The sequence below is a fragment of the Myotis myotis genome, unplaced genomic scaffold (assembly GCF_014108235.1).
Source record: "Myotis myotis isolate mMyoMyo1 unplaced genomic scaffold, mMyoMyo1.p scaffold_m19_p_3, whole genome shotgun sequence".
In the NCBI taxonomy this organism is placed as follows: Eukaryota; Metazoa; Chordata; class Mammalia; order Chiroptera; family Vespertilionidae; genus Myotis; species Myotis myotis.
This window is the reverse complement of record NW_023416335.1, coordinates 58,019,864-58,043,399: the sequence shown is the minus strand read 5'-3', so window position 1 is coordinate 58,043,399 and position 23,536 is coordinate 58,019,864. Positions and strand designations below refer to the sequence as shown.

Below are 23,536 nucleotides of genomic sequence, written 5' to 3'. Positions count from 1 at the left end.
CTGGTGCGGGACTTTCTTTGTGCCACAAAAATGAAGGGGATGGTAGCTTCCGTGTGAAATGACTACTTATGTAAGTTAAATCTTATAAGAATTTCAGATTTTCAAATGTTTCCACCACATGTGCTTAAGAGTGACACCCCTCCCCACACCCTCGGGAACTGACAAGATTAATTCTGCAGAACAAGTAAGGGGAAGATGTGAGAAATAACAAGAACACGCTGACGAAACACAGATGGCTACAAGTAGAGTCAAATAAGCATTTTTAAAATTATCATTTTACTTTCTCAGTTAAAATTTTTGTTAAAGAAAACGATAAATAAGTTATATAAATAAGTCCCTGAAATCTGATCTCATCATCTCCTTCATTTAGGACATCTAGACTCACCCTAAGTGTATCATCCCAATTTCTAGTCTCAGGATCAATTTCCAGTCACAGAACCACAGATCTGCAGGGTACACAAGGATTGCCTAGTGCCAAGTCCTCATTTAAGAGAGAAGATTGAGACTCAGAAGCAAAGTAATTTGCCTAAAACCACAGTTCAGTGGTAAAATCAGAACAAGAACTGAAGTTTCCAGTTTCTTTGTAAAATTCTCCCTTTTAATTCTATTGGGCTCAAAAATATTAACTGATTTGGACCCCTTTCCCAAAAAAAGCTATCATCTAAAAGGAACAGAGGTCAAAACTAGGTTTTGGCCCGTGATTTTTATATGCCCTAATATAAGGTGACTCCAAATAAAACGTAACCACTTGTTTTCACAAATGGGCTCAAGTAACATATCTGCCCACTTTAAAATTACCAATTTTTAGGGATACAGATGAAATAGTCAAATGTCAATGTACAGTATTTAATCCAAAATGTTTGATATTATAAAATAATAAAATATATAATATGCTAATTTAGAGAAAAACTAGGCACAATATAATTTTTTAAATAATACTATTGTTACTTTCTTAAGTTATTTGAAATTTAGCACTGAGAAAGACAGCTTGATGAGGCTGGCACTGGAAATCCTCCCCCAGGTTATAGTTAACCATTCATCGAACATTATGACAGCTAACTTTTCTTTCACCCTATAGGGAAGGATTCATGATTTCCACAACATAACCACTCATCATATTGCTTTATAAAGTCAAAGGCTTTTTTTCAGCAACCTGTCCAGATATACTTAATGGAACTTTGTTTTAAAAAAAAAATTGGCAGCCCTTTTAACCTACTCTAGCCTATTTCAAAATCAAAGCTGATTGAGATAACTGTCCACCCCAAACAAAAGTCAGTTATTCAAAAACAGGAACTGAGAGTATCTGATAATATGACCTTCATACTGATTCACATATAAGATAACTCCCTTTTCGGAGGGCAAGTTTGGTGACAAAAATCTTCACTTTGTACTCGAGCAATTAGGACATCATCAACGAGGTATAAAACCAACTGCCCTCCACAAAGGACAGAGTCAATTTCTCTACATAGCCAACAGCTCCTCTTTCTCGACCAAAACACAAACAAAAAACTCAACAAACGGACCCACTGTTTACTTTTGTAAATAATCAACAGGACAGACATACCTAAATCCACGAGAATCGCATGCTGCTGGGCGGTGAGCTGCTTCAGAAGTTCCTTATAGGATATGTCTGGAGGTTGCTGCTTATTGGGCAATCGGTGCCGCAGACGATACTGCACTGCTAGGAACTGCCAGATTTCTCCTCGTCGGCTTTTGGGAACACCTACAGCCCGAGATAAAAATCAAGGTCTTGAACTCTGGACGGAAGTTGCTGAATCGTAGCTGGTGAACCATATAATGCTTGAAACTGGCAGCTGTAATGTCCAGCTTGCCACCGCGTGAACATGGAGCACTACTAACAACTTTAATCCCGCAGCTGCTGATGTCTTACGAAAAAAAACCCACCCTCAAATAACAATGGCAATATTAGCAACAGGGGCCAACACTGAGTGAGCACCTAATACAAAATTTACTGAGGGTGCCTCACTGCTAAGCATGGTAAAGGGGTTCCGGAAACACCCCATGAGAGAGGTGATCACTGTTACCCCCACTGTACAGATGGGGAAGCTGAGGCAGAAAGAGGCTCAGTAACTTGCCCGAATTCACACAGCTAGCAAGTGGCAGCTTAGAATTAGAACTCGAGAAATCTGGTTTCAGAAGCCAAATTCTGAAATCCTGGTAAGCATTACTGCCTATTATCACCTTTTATTAGGTTTGAAGCTACTAACAAATGCAAATCCTCATATAACTTCTCAATATTGGTCATAAATAAGAAACTTTGTAAAAGAGAATTAAACAGCATTCCTAGGATAATGAAGTAATAAAAATGAGAAGTACAATATGAAGGTATAACTGGAGTGCTAATGAACGACCTTCAGTCTTTGAGAAGAAAACATCTAGCCTATGAAATGACGCATTAACTCCATTGTGTTAGAAAACCAAAGGGTGTCACAAGCAATTCAAAGTATGCTAAAATTTTGCTTTTTATGCCAAAGGATATGAAGTAAGCACTGGGAGGGACAGAATTCAGTTCTTTACAAAGCAACTAATTTTATTTCACTACGTTTTTTCAGTTCAGACAGACTAGCTCTGAAATACGTTCCTGAGCTCCAGCTGGGTAATAAAAGATTATTAATGGCAATAATCTTTTTGGGCTGCAATGCCACAGTTTGCATCAGCTAAAAGTATTATTTTGCAAACGCTATAGCTCAGGCTCACTGACTGGCTTACAAGGCCCTCCACAATATATCTCCAAACCACCTTTTCAGTCCGATTGCCTCCCATTCCCCACCTTGCACGAAGCATAGGAAGCTTATGGCTATTGTCACACCTCCAGTTCCTTACTGTCTCATGGAAATCCAAGCTCCCCCACTTGAATGCCTAGTGTATTTCTGCTTGTCTTTTATGGGTGAGCCTGAATGCCCTTCTTCTACTGAAGGCCTCCCAGACATTTCTGGGAGTAATCACTCCTTTCCACTCACTACCTGGCTCATACTCTACTAACACGGCCATATTAGATGACAGGTCGCTCTCTGCTGTATGTTCATCTGTTTTCCCTGCTGCAATGGCAAGTTCCTGGAGAACAGTGAGCACACTTTCATCTCCGTATGACCAAGTCCAAGAACATACCTTGCTATGTAAGCATCTGTTGAATGAATGAATGAGTGTGTAAAATGTCATTCTTAGGGGGTAATTTTCATCAGCTTATTAAATGAATTATTGATCATCGGAGTGGACTGTTTTACAAAAATGTAATTCACTTCAGTTAAACAAGTATTTATTGAGCATCTAATATGTAGCAGAGTAGAGATCATGGCCCTGAGGGTACCTCATCACTAAGAAATGAATAAATGCATTCTCAGGAAAATTAGTCTCATCCATTCATTCATTCATCCATTCATCCATTCAGTAAGTAACTTGTGTAAGATGCTCTCTTAGATGCTAGATGTGCAGTGCAGTGGTGGGGTGAGAAAAACATTAAACAAATGTACACGTAAATATAAAACTGCAACTTATGATCACCACAATCACAGGGAAAGAATCATAAGAAAGAATAATAAAGTGAAACTAATTCTTTTTGGTGCAGGAGAGGGGTGGGCACACTATTTCTGAGGAAGTGGAATTTGAACTGAGTGCTGACGGATACTAGGACTCTCCAGACTGGGAGTGTGAGCAGCCATCTCTCTGGGAGGAGGGTGTGTGAAAGCCCTGAGACGGGCAGAGGGATGGGAGGAGGAAGGAGGAGTGAGAAGAAGATGGGATGGAAAGAAGGGAGCTGGGAAGGGGAGCAGGTAGCATGGTAAGGAAGAGGAGTGTAGGGAGGCTGCAGCATTCCACACAGAAATAGGCTGGGACCCACAGTCTCTCTGAAACACATGATACAAGGTAGCAAGAGGCAGAAAATGAAATCAGAAAGATGAAGAAGGAGAGATTATTGGGGGCACTGGGCACAATGTTCAGAAAGTTAAACTGTATCCTGTATGAAATGGGAAGATGGGCACCCCCTAAAACATATTTTAAAATCATACATCTCTCACACATTCTAGTAACCACTTTTTTCCCTAGTAACCATTTTGTCTCTCAAATAATGCATTCAATGAAAATCTTTTGGATTTCCGTATCTTCAAGGCAAACCACCAATATGCTAGGCCTGTAAATGTAGAATCTTACAAAATTAATTTAAATTTAGTTATGCAACATTTTCACACATTACCATAACCTTTTAAAACAAGATTCATTATCAGTCATTTTATATGACAGAGCAGTAGTGCAATATAATGGCTAAATAAAAGTAAATTTTCCAAAATAAATAAATAGGTGGAAGGAAAACTTATTGATTAACAAGAATATAATTATGTATATATAAACACATACATGTAAGTGAATATACACATACATGTACACATGTATGTAAATAAACTCTCCCAACCAAATGATGGAAATGAGTCAAGTCTGTAAGCCTGAATTATTTTATGGATATGATCGAAGATCAGTACCAGCGAATCCAAGCAATCTGCTCCTTCCTTGGTAAACAATGAGACTGAGCTGAGAACAGCTGACTGAAGGAGGCAGGAAAGTCTGCAGAAAAGATGCAGCTTCAGGGACACTCTCTCCATTAGCACCATTTCTTACCAACTGAGTCACTGATTGCTGGCAGAAGTAATCACTTTCCTTTTTTTTATAGGTAAAGCATACAGACCAAAGTATGCCCAAGGTCACAAATTAAAAAAAAAAAAAAATCTCTGAAGCTTTCTCTAAAAAGATTGAGCCCTAACCGGTTTGTTTCAGTGGATAGCACTTCGACCTCTGGACTGAAGGGTCATGGGTTTGATTTTGGTCAAGGGTATATACCTCGGTTGCAGGCTCAATTTCTGGCCCCGGTCCAGGCTCGTACGGAAGGCAACCAATCAATGTGTCTCTCTCACATTGATATTTCTCTCTGTCTCTCCCCCTCTCTTCCACTCTCTCTAAAAATCAATGAAAAGGTATCTTCGGGTGGGGATTAACAAAAAAAAAAAAAAGAAGAAGAAGATTGAGGTGCTCTAAAATACCTTCTTTAAGAGAAGTATGAATGTCTTCCATATCACATTTTGTTTTTCCTCTGCAGTTCAATAACTTCTTATCCCAGGTTATTAAGATCTCCTTCTGACATACACCAACTTCTTCATAGTCCAACTTAATTTTTCTGGAATGGAGTTCATCTCTACTTGCTGAGGAAAACAAGAGAATTTATGTAAGACCGATATGTTTTTAAAGTATAGTATTTTTAACATTGTATTGTATTTGTAAAACTATACCAAATGACTTTTAGGAATCAACCACTAATATTTTCTGAAAAAAGAAAAATTTTTAAAAAGTGAGAATACATGAAAGGTTCTCAAACTTTGAGTCATTTCATGTAAGAAAATGTCAGGAATAACTTCCTGAGGAGGTTTTACTCTGTCGCTCTACTAAATATAAAAATAAACCATGTTTTCTCTGCTAAAAATTTCAATCCTATCTAATAATAGACAAACATGGTAATTGACTATACCTTCGCTACCCCTCCCATTGGCTAATCAGCATGATATGCAAATTAACTGCCAACAAAGATGGCGGTTAATTTGCATACATAGGCTCCAAGCAGAGGGAAGACTGAAGGCAAGCCAGAGCAGCGAAGTTGTAAGACTGAAGGCAGCTCCGGCCAGAGCGAAGGCCTGAGTCCCGGGTGCCGGAGGAAAACCTGTGCCGGCAGCCAGGAGAAGTGAAGGCCTATTGCACGAATCTCTTCGTGCAACGGGCCTCTAGTTTTTTTATAAATGTGATAGCCTCCAAAATGACAACTTACAACATTTCAAACACCATGCAAGTGTTAATATTTTATATTTGACATCTATGAGAAGCAATGCCTTATGCTAACTTTGATTCCATAAATATTTGACCATCATAACCTGGTATATTTTTATAACTATTTCCATTAGGAACACTGTCCTTAACAACACTGAGTTATGCATTCCTGTGTTCATTCGTAATAATCTTAAAAAGGAGAATTCATGTTACTGAAGTTATCACTACTTCCATTTTTTAAATAGTACAAAATTCTCTTTCATTTGCTGGTCTAAAATATAAGCCCAGAGCTTATTAAAAGAAATGCCTACAAAAGCAAGCACTATCTTAACTTGGTCTTTATTTGATTTCAAAATGAAGAAGAAAAACCATGACAGAATATATTTTTTCTCTTTCATTCATATCATGTTGAACAGGAGTCTTTCAGAGTAATCTGTACTTATTCAAGCCCACAGGGCTCAACTACCTTACCTTCTGCAACACAAATCTTTGTCATGCATCCAAAGTCCTCGACAGCACAAAAAACAACAGCAAAACCAGTATTACTCTTTACTTAGTGTGTTTGAAACCTTTCAAAAAAATTTAAATATCTTACAATCGACTGCTATTTGAACATTGAACAGGGTTGTAAAATGCTCTACATAAAACTCCAGACATAATAAAAAAAATTAATCGCACACAAAAATAGTCCTCCTGGATACCACTAGATGGCTTTCTAACATAATTTAGCTTTGATTCTCAATATTTGCTTTATATTTCTCTATGATAATCAAGTAAAAGGAGTGAGTTCATTAAAGCTAATAATATATATAATCTCACATTTAACTTTACTAATGATTTTTTTCACAATGAACAAAGCATAACATATCTTCAGATTTTCCTTTTCTCCAACCTCCTGTAGACCTTTTTTTTTTTTTTTTTCATTTAAAATGATAATAACTACCTACGATGTGCCAGCTGCAGACCCTGGGGATAAACTGCTAAGTAAGAGCATTTCATCTCTGCCCTCAATGATTTAATGAGGCAAGAATAAAGTGCCACCAAGAAACGATTATCCATTGGCTAGAATTTTAATAAGCTAAATTATTTTGTCTTTGTTACATAAGTAGAGAAATAAATATAAAACTAATAAAGTTTTCTATAGTATATTCTAAATGTCAACTCCATTCATATTCTGTCAGTTTCTACAGTATGCACAGAGTCCGTTGCATTGAAACATTCCACTTCCCTATATTCACACACATAGTTGAGAAATACTGTGGCATACTGGGAAAAACCCGAGAACCATGAGAAGTAAACAAGCGGTTTAGTACCTGTCTGCCAGCACATCACCGTGTGACCTTAGGTTAATTCCTTATCCAGCCCAAGCCAATGACTAACAGTTGCAGAATGAAGAATGGAGCTTAATAATCTCTAAGGCCATTTCCAATGCAGTCTATGATTCTAAAACTTCCTTAGGAATTTAATCTAAGATTCTACTTGCACATACTCCCAAATGTTAATGAAATATGTAAGTTCATGCTTTAAATGTTTTAGAGCTTCGGTTCTCAACCTGTGGGTCGCGACCCCTTTGGCGGTCGAATGACCCTTTCACAGGGGTCGCCTAAGACCATCCTGCATATCAGATATTTACATTACAATTCATAACAGTAGCAACATTACAGTTATGAAGTAGCAACGAAAATAATTTTATGGTTGGGTCACAACATGAGGAACTGTATTTAAAGGGCCAGAAGGTTGAGAACCACTGTTTTAGAGAATGATAGCCATCCTTTTTCAACCTCTTTTTCTGTTTATGAGTTAATTCAAGATGAAACCAATTGCTTGAAAACACACAGGAGGGGGCAAAAATAGGTTTACAGTTGTAGGTATGAGAAACACAGAGTTTATTCTTGTATTATTACTTATTGTATTATTTTCCAAACCAACAACTGTAAACCTATTTTTAACCCATCCTATAAATTCAATTCCTTTAAAAAAATGTATGGCTGTTCAAATGGGCATACTACTTATCACACCAAACTTTTAAAAGCTATGTCAACAGCAACTAATTGCATTTTTTTAAAGAACATTTACTTCCTAGGGATATGTAAAATCTTAGTACTCTTCATTCTGCTAAGAAAAATAAGAAAATAAATTATGAACTTGCAAACTAAATATTGTTGAAATTAAAACTGAATTGAATAACAGGTATAGTAAGAGGAATCTTAAGCTAGATGATGAGCACAGAAAGGTGAATGCTTGTATTTAAAAAGCTTTTCGGAAGACAACACAATAAAAGCAACTCAGAGACAATCCTCCGTTGTATACTTTCTAAGACTCCAAAAAATCAAAGGGTCCACTTAAGCTAAATCTTTCCTTTTACAAGTGTAAAAGATAAGACTCTTTTATGTTAAGTGATTTGCCAAAGATAATGGCATTAATGCATTTTGGTACTGTCTCCACATCTCCTGGTGTGTGGTTCTATCAGTACTGAGGTAAATAACATCAATATTTCAAAGTCTGGAAAACACATTCTAAAGCATTTGGTATTTATAAACTTAGCAATAAAGTTTATAAACAGCACAATAGCTACTATAAATTATCCAATTGTAAATTTAATGATTTGCACATAATTTTTAAATAGAAAATTTATAACAAAAATATGAACTTTGATTTGATAATATGTAATTAGACACTTTAATTGGATACAATTTATTTGAAATAGTCTTATTTCGCCTATTATAAAGTTATCCTGAAAGTTGAAAATCATATTCAACAAGAATTTGCTTTCTCGTGCTTAAGAGTTTTTTTAAAGTAATGCACAATGATATTTCAGTCATATCAAATACATTGATGATCAAATATATATGAGTGTATTATCGTATTATCTACACTCTCTATTACCCAAAAATCTCTAAGAGTGCCTGATGTTTTAATTCTGCTAAGCCAAAATGCCAATATTTCAAGCTGGTCTTTCCCATGTTATAACCACCTCACAAAATAGAAATAAGCAATTATAATCAGTAGTCTAGTAAAAAGTGCATATACAGTCCAAGACAACAATCTTAAATTATAGTAGCATATCATTCATTTAGCCCCATTTGAATGGCTAACCTTCCAGTTTCTGGTTTTCTTTTTCCATTCGAAGCAACAAAATTTGTTGGTGTATAGCTTTTCTCCACAAACTCCTCAATTCTTCTGATTTTTTTCTTTCTTCAGCTTTTTCTGGGTCATCGCCCCCAGACATGAATATAACCACCGGTTCCTCCTCCATGGTGGGAGCGAGAGGGGACAGCGGCAGCAGCTCATTCCTGTCCAGTCCATCTGCAGAGAAGAACACAGTGAGGGGCATTCCTCAGCAGTAACCCAGGCTACACAAGTTTTCTCCAGCATCAACGTGCTCTCGTCGTATGGTCCACCTTTAAAGCTCTGCACAGAGCCACTTTCCCAGTCACTGTCAGTGTCTGGAAGGAATGGTTTAAGTAAACTGGACTGAATTCCCCTTCCAGAGTTCCCTCTCATAGTGAAATGAAAGCATATCTCATTTCACCACTTCTCCTTTCCACACAAAATGACCTAAAAGATAGGTGCTCCAAAATGAACCGGCCTTTCCCCTGAGTTTTAACACTTCCGCAATTCACCTATGTACACCCTCTGATTGTGCAAAGCAAAAGGAGTGCGTGAGTCGGTATGAGGGCTCTCCTGAAGGCTACATGCACCATCTCAGTCCTTCAGGAGAAAAGCAGCTGAGCAACTTTGGGCACGCCTTGGCTCAGCACCCTGCTCACTCCTCCTGCAACAGCCTCTTGCCCAATTCCTGAGCTCATTTTCTCCTCTGTTCCAGTCCATCTTTTGTACCGTTGCCATTTTTTCTGTATTAACAGGCATGACCATGTCTCAAAACATGTCAATGATTGCTTATATCCCAAAGAACTATGTCCAGACTACAGGGGGTAGCATATAGATCCCTTCAGACTCCGGCCGCATGTAACCTTCCCATCCTCATCTCAGTCTTCCATTCTGTGCTCCCAAAGTTCAATTTCTCATGATTCTCTGACCTACAAAATTCCCTCCAAGTATGTTCCTCTTTCTGAAACATACTTGTCTCAGCAATGAGTTTAAACAAATACCTAGCTTTGCCCTGAAGCTTCTTACCAGCCGAGGCAGAGTTGATTTTATCTTTAGTAATGTCAACTGTTTCCTTGTTTGTTTTTTTAATTTATAAATTGACCTCCACTCGTACCCTTATTTATTTTCTTAATAACTTAAAAATTTTTTCACTCTTTCACTCTTGTTTTAGCTTCTTGAGTTAAATATTTAGTACATTTAAGTTTTGGCTTTCTTAATTTCAGAAATGCTCTCTAAATACCACTCAATTTTTATCATATTTTCTTCCTTCTAGCTTCTAGTAGTTTTCAGTTTCCAAACAGACAAAATATTTTAGTTGTCCTCTAATTCTTGAGTCCTTTCTTTCTTTCATTTCTTTTTTTTCCTTTTTTCTTTTTATTCTTATTTGCACTGCAATCAGAGAACAGAGTATAAATGGTCATGATGGTGTGGAATTCATTAAAAAATCTTTGGAGCCAAGAACATAATTTTTATGACTGTTCCGTATGTGCTACAAATGAATGAATTTTCTGATGGCAAGATTCCATATAAATTTCAGATCTACTTTGTTTAATTGTATTTCTCAATTATTATCTGTATTCAATGTTTCTATATTCAATTTTCATGGAGGAATATATTAAAAGAGCTAGTGATTTTTTTTTTTCCTGCCAAAAATTCTGTGATTTTCTAGCGCTCAAGTCTGTATACTTAAGTGTGTTCTCATTATTTTTATATCTTTCTGTTTATTATTAGTTTTTTGCCCCTCTGTATGTTTTTGCTTTAATTTCTAACAAAAGGCCTAACATTCGAAGACAGCTGCCACAGTCTCTTTTGCTTGATATTCACCTAGTGTATCTGTATCCATTTCTTCATTGTTCAACATTTTATGTCACTTTGTTTTATGTGTGACTGTTAAAAAAGAGTACATTGCTTTTCCAATAATAAAAAAGGCTATGACTATGCTGAATGTCAACTATAATTGAACAGAACAGACTGACAGCTGTCAGAGGAGAGGGGTTGGGAAGGAGCTGGGTGAAAAGATGAAGGGATTAAGGGGAAAAAACAAAAATTAAAAAGCACAGAGACACAGACAACAATATGGTGATTGCCAAGGAAAAGGGGGAGGTGAGAGGGGGAAGACGATAAAGGGGGGATAAAGGGTGGCAAGAAGAGATTTGACTTGGGTGGCGAGCGCCAATGCAGTATGCAGATGATGTGTTACTGAGTTGTGTACTTGAAACCTATATGGTTTTATTAAGTAATGTCGCTCCCAATAAATTCAATTTTTTTTAAATTTCAAAGTTAGGAAGGAAGGGAGGAAGGGAGGAAGGGAGGAAGGAAGGAAGGAAGGAAGGAAGGAAGGAAGGAAGGAAGGAAGGAAGGAAGGAAGGAAGGAAGGAAGGAAGGAAGGAAGGAAGGGAGGAAGGGAGGAAGGGAGAAAGAAAGAAAAGGTAAAAAAAATCTATGAATTCTTTTCTAGCATTATCATAGTTCCTGATTTTGGAAACTTATTCATTCATTAAACAAGCATTTACTGAATGCCAGGTATGTTCTAATGATATCTGAGAAGTTAACCATCTAGTAGAAAGAGAAATTATTTCTCCACTGTAATACGTAAGTCTCTTTCGACACAAACCACTGCATTCCATTCCCTAATTTACACTAATGAGGAGTAATTCTTGAGTGAGCACCATACAGACCCTGCTGCTGCATTGCTGAGGGAGACTTGTTCATGGGAGAAGCAACCCTGAGGAAGATGCGCTGCCGCCAGGAGATTCGGCGAGGAGTGACGGGGGTTGCTCCAACATTCAGGGAATCATTGCTGCAAGTAGACGAGGTCCTTTTTCTCCCCTCTCCATCACTGCAGAAAGCAAATACGAAAATATATAACTTGTAAGGATCACTGCATAACCTGGTTCTTTGCAACAATATGGTAGCACAAGCCATTCACAAGTCCCGCCACGGGCAAGCACAGCCACAGGCAGCATGGAGCAACGAATCAGGCGGCACACTGGGCACCCAGGCCAACCACATCTCCGGGAAAACGCACTCCAGGCCACAGCCCAGTCATGAGAAGCTCTCCTGTTTCTACTCATTCCATAGTAGCCCACCTTTTAAGTCCTAATGTAAGGAATGCAAAGGTTGCTTAAGTAATGAACTCATGCTTTGCTAAAAATTTCAAATAGTATGCTCTAAGCAATGTAAGTATTTCATAAAAGGTTCATAAAGAACTTTTCTTATAGTTCTTATAGAATAGGCTAATAAAGATAGTTTCTAATTGGCTATGAGTGTTAAGATTCGCCTCTGAATAGATCATGGCAGAAAGTAATCTGAATTAAGGCAGAACAGTCAACGTTGGGATTGCTGTTAGGTAATATGTTAAGAAAAAACTGTGGTCAAATAAGATTGAATAGGTTAAATTTAAAAATATTAAACATATTCTTTATAGTAGGACTTCATAGGGACTGTAATCTTCTAGCAAGCACTGCAACTCTCCAAGAGGGAAACGGTGCACAAAAATTCCCTAACTTATTCAACCCCAGCTTTTTGGGAAGGTTGGGGGTGTCACACCTTTCTATATAAGTCTTTCAGAAACATGGGGAAAGGCTGGTTGGCTCTAAGAATCTCCTTTCTGGGAAAGGTCGTTCTAAGTTATGCTAGGCCTATCTGCAATAAAAGATCATTATGACTCAAATTCACTTTTGAGACCAATTATGTCAGTAGCTGGAATACTACGCAATAATTGTTGCTGTTAGTGGTGGGAATACTTCACTTTTCTTGAGTTTCAAGGCCTCTGAGGTTCCCTGAGAATGAGGAAGATGCAATATTTATAGGTGTGATACCAATAAGTGAAGGTGCAAAAATTTTGATGAGCTCAGGAAGTGTCAGCTCTTAAATCAGAAAAGAAACTCAGGCTGAAAAACCACACCCACCCAGGTTCTCAGCTGAGCTCTGTGGTGCTGGGGTCATCAGAGGTCAGGAGACATTCAGATCTGTTGTCATAGTTTTATTTACTTCATGTACTCATGCATCAGGTAATTCCATTATTTCTAATCTTGATCTACCATCCTGGAAATATTACTTATGAATTAGCTAAATGAAGGTTAATACTTTCAAGCTGCTACACAGACAGCAGTTGTCATGATGTACTATGATACTTCAGAAAGTGGCAGATTATATATATATATATATATATATATATATAGTCAAACCTCCTTTGTTGTGTATCTGGATAAAATTATAACCCTAATATATGTCCATGGTTCAAAATGCCCTGAAATCTTGAATACATTTGTTCATCTTTACTTCCACTTTGGAAAGTATTAATTCAAGTATTACCCTTTTAGAAACTGTGATTCAGATGTCTATATATAATAGTCATAAATACTTTCATTTTATTGTTTTTTTAAATATATTTTTATTTATTTCAGAGAGGAAGGGAGAGGGAGAGAGAGATAGAAACATGTTATAAAACAATGATGAGAGAGAATCATTGATCAGCTGCCTCCTGCATGCCACACACTGGAGGATCAAGCCCATAACCTGGGCATGTGCCCTGACCAGGAATCAAACCATGATCTCCTGGTTCATAGGTCAACCACTGAGCCACACCGGCCAGGCAACACTTTCATTTTAGTAACATTATCTCATCGGCAGTTATTTACTAATGCTAGTTCATGGGTGTATTTCTAACTCCTAGTTAGTAACTAGAAAATAACAGTAATAACTCAATAAATATCCATTGAATAAATACTGTAAAACAATATGAAACATTAACTCAGAAGGTTAGTAAAATGGACAAAAAATAATATTGGCTGAGCTAACATGACAGGAATAAATAAAAGATGGATCTTCTTAAAATCTTTAGTTGGTAGTCATGACTTTTAAGTTTTTCTAGCAAAAAGTTCTGTTTCCCAAAAGTACAGTCTAAGCTGTTGATGGCACTAGTAGCTATTGACAATGAAAACAGTGTTAGTAAACAACATAAGGCATCTTTTTTCCAAGTAAGTGTTGTTCCTGTCCTATATAAGGGCATCTAATTTATAATTTAAGCCTAGAAAGCTAACTAAATTATGTAAAAGCACCTATTTCAATCCCTCACGGGTGAGCTTACCTTAACCTCTTAGTAGCTCTAATAAAGAATACTAGAGTAAATCAAATCAAAGGATTCTTAAACTTTTACATTTTAATGCTGGAATTAAACCATCTTTTGAAAACCTCCTGATTCACTGTTAATGACATATCAAGTGTTTAGAAAGTACTACAAATAAGACTGGGAAGTATCTATCAGTTTTACTACTATAAAATACAGACTTTGGGGAGGAATGTTATAAAACAAGTACATAAAGTAGCCTTACATTAACCTTACATATTTGAAAATTTCGTAACGTCTACAATTTTAAATCCTGCAATCCAAATGAAATGCCAATGACCCATTGTCCTCCCATGTCTGGAATTCAACAGCGAGTAATAAGCCAAAAATTAGCAGTCAAAATATAAGATAATATACTGAAAGGAAGGACTTACATAACAGACCATTGACCTTTATCTGGTACTAAAAAACGACATCCTGAAAAAGCAGCTTGGTGGCTGAGATAAGGCATAGCTGCAAGAAGATATGGATTCAGAAGCTAGAGTCCAGATAAGTGTTTCAACAGTCAGTGCATGGAGACAACTTATAGTAGTTTAATCTCGGATGTACATGTAGTCAGCAATCTGACATTCTTAAACTGGTAATTTCAAGAATCAAAACCCTGTGAAAGATAATGCATGAAAATTCTTATATTCCACCTTGAAAACTACACTGGGGACTGTTGAACCTCAGAGGGAAGGCAGGGGAGGGTGGGTGGGAAGAGATCAACCAATGAACTGGTATGCATATATGCATAACCCCTGGATAAGGACAATGGGTTAGTGATGGCCTGGGGTGGGGAGGATGGAGCGGGCTAGAAGAGGTTAAAGGGAGGAAAGGAGGACCTATGTAATACTTTCAACAATAAAGATTTAAATAAAAAGGTATCTGGAGACCAATAGGAAGTGAGCCAGTGATGTGTTTCAAAGGGAAGCCTTGGATTTCATGGTAGCCATCGCAAGCTCCCAAGATTTGATGCTCCTCTTAAAAGAGTAGTAGCAGTGAAATAAAGCACTAACAAATTTGGAGGAAAAAAAAAGCTACACTGGGATGAGGTGAAAAATGTGGGGGTGGGAGGGTGCTATTATTATATCTTTTAATATATAAAAGATGGGTTGTTTGAGTTGTTTTTGTACTTGTAACTTTAGTGTTCACTTTGACTTCTCCTTTAATTAAATTTAGCAGGTAGCCAAGCACAATGTCCACTTTTTGAGTGAAAATAAAAACAAAACAACATGTAGTAATAATAAAACTAATACAAAAAGCACACACTATGTGCCAGGCATTATTCTAAGCATTTTACAGGTATGAACTCATTTCATTTTCACAGTACCTATGGGGAAGGTGTTATTACTATTTCCATTTTAGTGAGAAACCTGAGGTAGAAAGAAGCTAAGTAACTTGCCCACAGTCCCGTGGATAATAAGTGGAGGAACCAGAATTCAAACTCAGGAAGTCTGAAATCCAGAAACTTACGTACTGTGATTTATCTTGCCAATGTAAACACTTTTTGCATCAGTTCAGAAAAGGTCTATAAAATCTCAAAACCAAAGCTGTCAGAACTCCAAGGATCCCCTGTATTTCTGGTGAAAAATATCTGGTCAGTATTTCTCTTTTCATTTATTTGACTGGAAAAATGTCATTTATTTCAGCAGTTTAATAACTTCAGAGTAGTATTAGGTATTCATTTATGTAAATGTCTCATTTCCTTTTCTTTGCTGTTAAAATCATTGCATTCCAAAATGTAAAGACTTTTTTATTTTTACTTAGGAGGGAAAAATCAAAAACACATTAATATGGTGGAATATACATATATTAATTATCTTTACTTTTTTTTTTAAATAACCAAACAAGCCCTAGCCGGTTTGGCTCACTGGATAGAGCGTCAGCCTAGGGACTGAAGGGTCCCAGGTTCGATTCCAGTCAAGGGCATGTGCCTTCGTTGCAGGCACATCCCCAGTAGGGGTTGTGCAGGAGGCAGCGCATTGATGCTTCTCTCTCATTGATGTTTCTAACTCTCTATCCCTCTCCCTTCCTCTCTGTAAAAAAAAAAAAAAAAAAAAAAAAAAAAAAATCAATAAAATATATTAAAAAAAATAATGAAACAAAATCATTCCCTTATTTTTCATATAATCTTTTCTTTCTGTATTTTGGAATATCAACATGTGCATTATAAAACTGCTTCCCAAGAAACATATTCTGGAAATTTATTCTGTGCCAGCATTACCTCTATTTAAATGTATTAAATTAAAAATGAATAACTAGGAAGGAAGTACAATGTGGAGAACTCCCACCTATTTTTGTATGGGTGTATTCTATATATTCTTCCTATTACTAGTCACCACAATCCATGAACAAAATGAGGGGCCATAGGGGAGAAAATATGTGTACCACAATGAGGGCTGGTAGGCATTTCTGAGCCCTTCTGGATGGAGCCTTGATCAAAAGCAATGGATATGATATGAAGCATCCCTCCCACAGAGCTTCAAGATAATGTTTTAGTAACATATCCTTGACCAAGCAATTAGAGCCTTCACCATCTCAGCTATTAAATTAACATGATGGTGCTTATGTTAAATACAGAATTGTTGATGCTCACTTGCCAGATTTAATAATAATTAATTGACTGGATATTGAAAGGATTTTAGTGACCACTCACAGGGACTCAACTTTAAGAAGGATGCCATCATGTTTTATTTCCCACCAGGACAACACGGATACACTTTTCATAAAGGCACTCTTAGGCCAGGATCTGCTGTACAAAGGTGTTGTTCTGCTGAGCAGCAAACTGCCCCTCATCCTTCAACTCCGTGCACGCATCTAAAACTACTAGCTTCATAAAGTCCAAATAAATGACTACACATTGATTAAATCTATAGCTAAATCACAATGTATTACAACTCAGGATAGAAACAAAACTTGATTAATGTAATACTAACTACTTAACAGAAATCTAAGAAAGCTTTCTCTTTGTAAACATCCCAAGAAAGGCTGCATGGAACAAAATAGTAATGAAACTTGAGCTTTTTTTGCACAGGATCCATAGCCCAATTCAAGTCACAATCACATCGGGTGCACTAATAGTCTATCTAAGTCCTGGCTTTCAATTGAGTAAACCATCTATCATCATGGAAAATCTTTACTAATTAAAAAAACAACAACAACTGAGATTGAACTATTTTAATGGAAATCAACATACATCATCTGAGTTATGAGTCAAAAGTGATAATCAGTGGAACGATGTGCAAAACAAAAAAAGAATGAGGAAAACAAAAAGTTTTATTTCCTAAACTCTATACTTAATGCAAATTTTATTTGAAAAGCAAATTTTATTTTTACATTGGAATTGAAAGTATCTCTGGGTAGCTTATTTACTTACATCCTTTTAACCTAGGATTAAGAAAATGATAGCAAGCAAGACATTAATTTTTCCCACAGCTTAATTTAAACATATGTAAAATAAGGAAATTATAGGCCAAATGACATGTAAGATAATAAACAGATCAAATTATATGCTGTTGTAAAACCTAAAAGGACAAAAAGTAAAACTAGCATTTCCATTAGGCTTTTAAAAGCAGATAAGAGTTATTATGTAAATGGTCTTATAGCCAACCATAAAAAAAGTAAAGGTCAATTAAAAGTATACAAAAAGTTACTTTTCATCTTTCCAATGTGGCCAAAATAATTTTTGAGATAATATTTTTCTCCCTGTACATCTCATTCTAGCCCAGTCTTTAATACCATGTTTTTACTCCAACTTGAAAGAAACCTAAATGTCAGTGGTCCCCAGTGGGAAAATGGGCATGTCTGTCTTTCACTGAGCTGGGAATATAAGCAAAGCATGGACATTAGAACAAGGCAAAGAGTACCCATTTCCAGTTAACTTGTTCAGCAGTGACCCTGGATGCTTACCACGGAAGCATGCTGGTCAAGAGGAAGAAGTGTCATCAGCGATGTGGTCAGACTTCCACATTAAGGAAGTAGGTGTTTTCCTGTGTCCAGACCAGTGGGAGGTCTGGAGGCCTCAGCAGTGTCTCAAAGTACCCAACGTGACAGAAATTAAGATGGGCAGAAATCCTAATATTTAAAAATCTAGGGGCTGTCACAACCGAAACAACCTGACGGATGACCGAACAGCAGGCTGCGTGGGGTGACCAGGCCGGCAGGGGGTTAGTGAGGACGACCAGGCTGGCAGGAGGGGTTAGTGAGGGACGACCAAACGACTGAACAGCAGGCTGCGTAGGGAGACCACGCCAGCAGGCGGGGCAGGAGGGGGCGACCAGGCCAGCAGAGGGGGGAGCAGTAAGGGGCAACCAGGCCGGTGGGGGGTGGGGGCAGTTAGAGGCAATCAGGCAGGCAGGCAAAGGTGGTTAGGGGTGATCAGGCTGGCAGGGGGGCAGTTAGGAGTGATCAGGCAGGCAGGCAGGTGAGCAGTTAGGAGCCAGCGGTCCCGGATTGTGAGAGGGATGTTCGAGGGGTCCCGGATTGGAGAGGGTGCAGGCTGGGCTGAGGAGCCCCCACCCCCCCACCCCCCCGCACAAATTTCATGCACCAGGCCTCTAGTAGATTAATAATACTCTTCAGGTCAAAACCAGAGTCAATTTAATGAGTAGGTTTCTTATTTCTGCATCTTCTTGGGATTTAGAATGAATTACTTATATGTATATATGTACCTCTAAACTAGTTCATATAAGGAATTTATATGTCTAATTCTAATAATTCAAAATTAAATTAGGCTTCACTTGAAGGATACAGCACAGTTCTAAGGAAATCTCAACATGGAATAGAGTAGAAACAGGATTTCCTATGGTCATCTGGGATCTTTGATTATACAGTGTGTCATATTTTTTTCTACCGTGTAACCCTCATAGCACCAGAATGATGGCATGCATTCAGGAGACAGCCAAAACTGCTTTTAAACTAATGTTGATATTCAGTTGGAAGAATTTACAAAATTTTTAAATGAAAATATTTAGACTTCTAATCACCTTGATTCTGAAGCAGTGTCCTGTCTAGTTCAACAGGAAAACAAGGAATGACATTAGCACAAAGAAAGAGACATATGTCCAAAATCAGTATTTAGAATAAAAAGGCATTCCCATAAGTTAATAATGCATAAATAATATTATTTCAATAATGAACCACAATGAATGATTATACTATTTTTGTCAGTAAATACGAGAGAACTACAGAGAACCAAAACTGTCTAACAAAGTACTTCATCAACAAAATCTTACTTTATCATTGAAGATTTATAAGTAAATAGAAATGACTATCATTTTACTTTTGACAAATGAACTTCAATATGAATAATTTTTAATTATAGTCTTAAAAGCTGAGAAGCAATAAGGAGTGATAAGATGCCTGTTGTTAGAAAAGACATATTACACATTTGATAAATAGATAGTGTATAAATATTCTGTATCATTATAGACAATTATAGTTTAGCTACTAAACAATGAAATAAAATTAAACTTTAAAAAATTAATTTGAAGTGAGGTATTCAAAGCATACACTTATTCCCTTTCCTTTACCTTTTTAATGCTGTACAAGTGACCCGACTAATCAATAAATCATGACATTAAAAATATCTTGGCTCCTTTTTCTCAGTAACCTGACATCTTTTTAATAATTCAAATAGTGGTCCTAGAAAAGGATGCCTAATCTGAATTTCAAATTTCAAATTAATATGTCTTCTAAAAAGTAGTATTTGTTAATCTATATGCTAACCTATTCTCTCCCTCACTTGATGCATATTTAGAGACCCACTCTATAAAACCAGTGAGATATACCCAAGTGAAAAGGAAACTGCAATTCATAGTATTATGAACCTCTTCCCCTCAATATTCTGAGTAGTTCCAGATGTCATGGTAACTGTGTCAGTAGGATGTTCTCTCTGAAAGTAGTGATGATGAGAGATGTAGAGTTCTGAAGTCAGTGGATTAAAACCACACTCCTGACTCTCCTCCTTCATAGGAAATACTGGTACACACTAAACTATTTCAAGTAAAGGGACATGATGTATGCAACCTATTCACAAATGGGTTAGAATTTTAAAATGCCTATATGTATGCATGTATATATTCCTATGTAAATGAACAGAGAGAATGATAAAGCAAGTGGGGCAAATATTAAAGGCTGATGAATCTGGGTAAAGAGTTAGCAGAAGTCCTCCATATATTTTTGCAACTTTCCTGTAAACTTGGTATTATTTCCAAATACAAATTTAAAAACACTCTCTTCAAAATTGTAACTAGTCAATTTATGTCTAAGTGACTTATTCATTGAAATAAACCTATTAAAAGTTAATTTTGTCTGACAGCTTTATTACTGTGTCATCAATAATACATAGAAATCAGCTAAAGACATAAACAATAATATCAAGGACATTACTCTTTAAAAGCAAAATCTATAATAATAAAAGCATAATATGCTAATTAGACCGGACATCCTTCTGGACATCCTTCCAGACAACCTTCCTGACGAAGCTGGGGCTGCAAGGAAAGCCCGGGTCCCGGGTGCCTGCTGGCAGCCAGAGGGAAGCCCGGGTCCTGGGTGCCAGAGGGAAGCCGGTGCCGGCAGCCAGGGGAAGGAAGGCCTACTCTTGCACGAATTTCGTGCATTGGGCCTCTAGTAAATAAATAAATAAATAAAAATAACCCACATGTCCATTTGTAAAAGAGTGGATAAATCTAGCATTAAATGGAATACTATACAGCAATATATATGAATAAACTAAAGTGCACATAAAATCAGGAATAAATGTCACAAACTAATGTTCATGAAAGAAGCCACATATAAAAGAATTTATACTGTATTGTTCTATTTAAATAAAGTTCAAAACCAGGCAAAACTAAGCTATGGTATTTGAGGTCAGGATAGGCATGCTGGTTGGGTGGGAAAAAGAGAGGAGCTGCAGGGCTGCTGGCAGTGACCAGGCAGTGGTTACACGGAATCTTCACTCTAATGAGCTATATAGTTATATTTTAATACCAGTAAAAATACTTTAATGAAAAAAATTTAAGTGTCTTTTTAGCCTATTGATTCCATGCATACAAATTACTAAAAAGCATACAAAAGTACAGAAAGTGCTTTCTGATTTTTAGAATTTTTCAGAGCCAAGAAAACATTACAAAGTATAAAAAAAAAAATAGCAAAATGTTTAATGATTCTACAAATTTTTTTGTTTGTTTGTTTGTTTTGTTTTGTTTTTTAAATATATTTTATTGATTTTTTTACAGAGAGGAAGGGAGAGGGATAGAGAGTTAGAAACATCAAAGATAGAGAAACATCGATCAGCTGCCTCCTGCACACCCCCTACTGGGTATATGTCCACAACCAAGGTACATGCCCTTGACCGGAATCGAACCTGGGACCCTTGAGTCCGCAGGCCGACACTCTAGCCACTGAGCCAAACCAGTCAGGGCTGATTCTACAAATTTATAAGTTCTCTTCATGTTTAAACAGAGCACTTCAAATAAGATAGCAGCAAAAAGGTGACATTTTCCAATGCAAAATGAACATATAATTGCCTTCTGGACTGCAATATCCTTCTACTAAAATGAAATTAGAGAGCTAAAGGAAGCTATGAGAAAGAATAATACAAGGTGTTCAAAAAATGTATATACATACTTTGAATAATTACAAAGGCAGTGTTTATTAAAATACATTTCATTTTCAAAATTAAGCTATCAGCTGTTAAAGTGTGTATACATTTTGGGGGGGGGGCACCTTGTATACACATCTAAGAAGAAACTACTCAAGATAAACGTATAACCTTACATTAAGCACTATAAATAATCTTTTAAAAGTCACTGATTTTGTACTCTAGAACATCCTATTCACAGCTAACCTTTGACCTTCTTAATGGCTAGCTTCATTGTCACTTTCAGGCCTGGTTTTGTTTCTGGAAGGAAATTGTGATTCCCCAAATGCTTACTTTAAGTAATATAACAATAAAAAACTGCAAATAGAGTTCACTGGAAGTGTTGTATTCTTATTAGTAGGTGGTACTATAGAGATAAGGCAAACTGATATTTTTAAGTGTGCACATTCTTGGTTCTCTAAATTCATTACATATTCTACATATATATTATATTGTATTTTATGGCTAACTTCCTTTAAAATTTCTCCCCTAAGGTTTTCCCTTAAAAAAAAAAAAAGCCTTTTAAGATCAATTCTTCATCAACTTCTTCACTAGAAATTCAATGCTTGAACATGTACTAATTCAGAGAAAAGTTCAGATTCAAAAGTTCATTAATCCAATATTAGTAATCTTTATTGGAGTGAAAAATATTGGCACACATGGACAAAAGATAGAGATAATTTAAGGAAGAGTCTAATTTAACTAATTACTGAGGGTATATATGTTAACTTTGAGGATTTCCTAAATCTAAAGAAAAGGAAGCCAAAAGCACACAGAAGATTTTAGCAGCACCCAGGCTGGCTGATAGCATGTATTCCACTCCTTGAGTGCAAGAATTGCCAATTATCAAACTACTCAAAACAACTCAAATGTCCCATTAAGAGAATGGATAAGTTGTGGTGTATTAAATGGAATACTATATAACAATACAAATGAATGCTCCAAGCCATGCATAAAAACAGGAATGAATCAATCTGATAAACTTCTAAGCCAACAGCGATCCCCTTAGAAGACTTCCCAACTTAACCACCTCTTTCCAAAGGGAGGAACATCCCACTAAGAATATGAATGATCAGTAAGAGTTCATAATTTCAGATTTCTTTAAAAGCCAGTTTTCCAAAATCACTACATCTAATTTTCTGTCGCTATAAGAGCAAAGAACAAAACTTAAAGGCTATTCATTTTCAATATTGGTAACCAAACAAACTCAAATGTCTACAAAATTCAAGAGATCTTTCATGAGAGTGTTGCTGTCAACATGATGCTGTACCCATTATGTGATTTACACTGAGATTCAGAGAAGTGACTCCTTGTCACTGAAAAATCAAAGAAATGCCTAGGAAATATCCTATATACTTAAAAGTAAAGATATATTATATCCATCACTTTAGTAAAATTGTTTAAATCAGTGGCTTTTGGATTCCATAAGATATGTCCAGAGAGGCTAAGAAGGAAAAAGAAAAAAAAAAGGCAAGAACAGGGGAGGTTCACTTAGCATGTGTTAGCACTAAGTCTTGTTCCAAACAAGAACGAAGCTTAGATTTTGGGGCCCAAGGCAAAGACACATACAAACAGTATAAAAATAATAATAATTTTAAAAGATTACCATGTTGACAGTATGGAGTTTCCTCAAAAAACTACAAATGGAACTCCCATTTGACCCTGTGATCCCACTTCTAGGAATATATCCCAGGAAACCAGAAACACCAATCAGAAAGGATATATGCACCCCTATGTTCATAGCAGCACAATTCACCATAGCTAAGATCTGGAAACAGCCTAAGTGCCCATCTGTAGATGAATGGATTAGAAAACTGTGGTACATCTACACGATGGAATACTAT

General features: G+C 36.7%; 1 protein-coding gene across 9 annotated transcripts in view; it reads right to left on the bottom strand.

The window, feature by feature from the left end:
* The window catches only part of TBC1D4 (TBC1 domain family member 4), a 196,706-nt gene that overhangs the window by 13,351 nt on the left and 159,819 nt on the right, over window positions 1–23,536 (bottom strand). For 6 of the 9 annotated variants that reach the window (XM_036301318.1, XM_036301317.1, XM_036301319.1 and 3 more), the window contains 4 exons: window positions 11,616–11,776; window positions 8,923–9,132; window positions 5,052–5,210; window positions 1,565–1,723 (listed from right to left, as the gene is read on the bottom strand). In XM_036301318.1, coding sequence (XP_036157211.1) covers window positions 1,565–1,723; window positions 5,052–5,210; window positions 8,923–9,132; window positions 11,616–11,776 — 689 coding nt within the window. Of the gene's footprint in view, window positions 1–1,564; window positions 1,724–5,051; window positions 5,211–8,922; window positions 9,133–9,449; window positions 9,983–11,615; window positions 11,777–14,442; window positions 14,535–17,959; window positions 17,986–23,536 lie in introns of those variants that run through there. The other 3 variants (XM_036301325.1, XM_036301324.1, XM_036301326.1) reach the window with 3 other exon arrangements.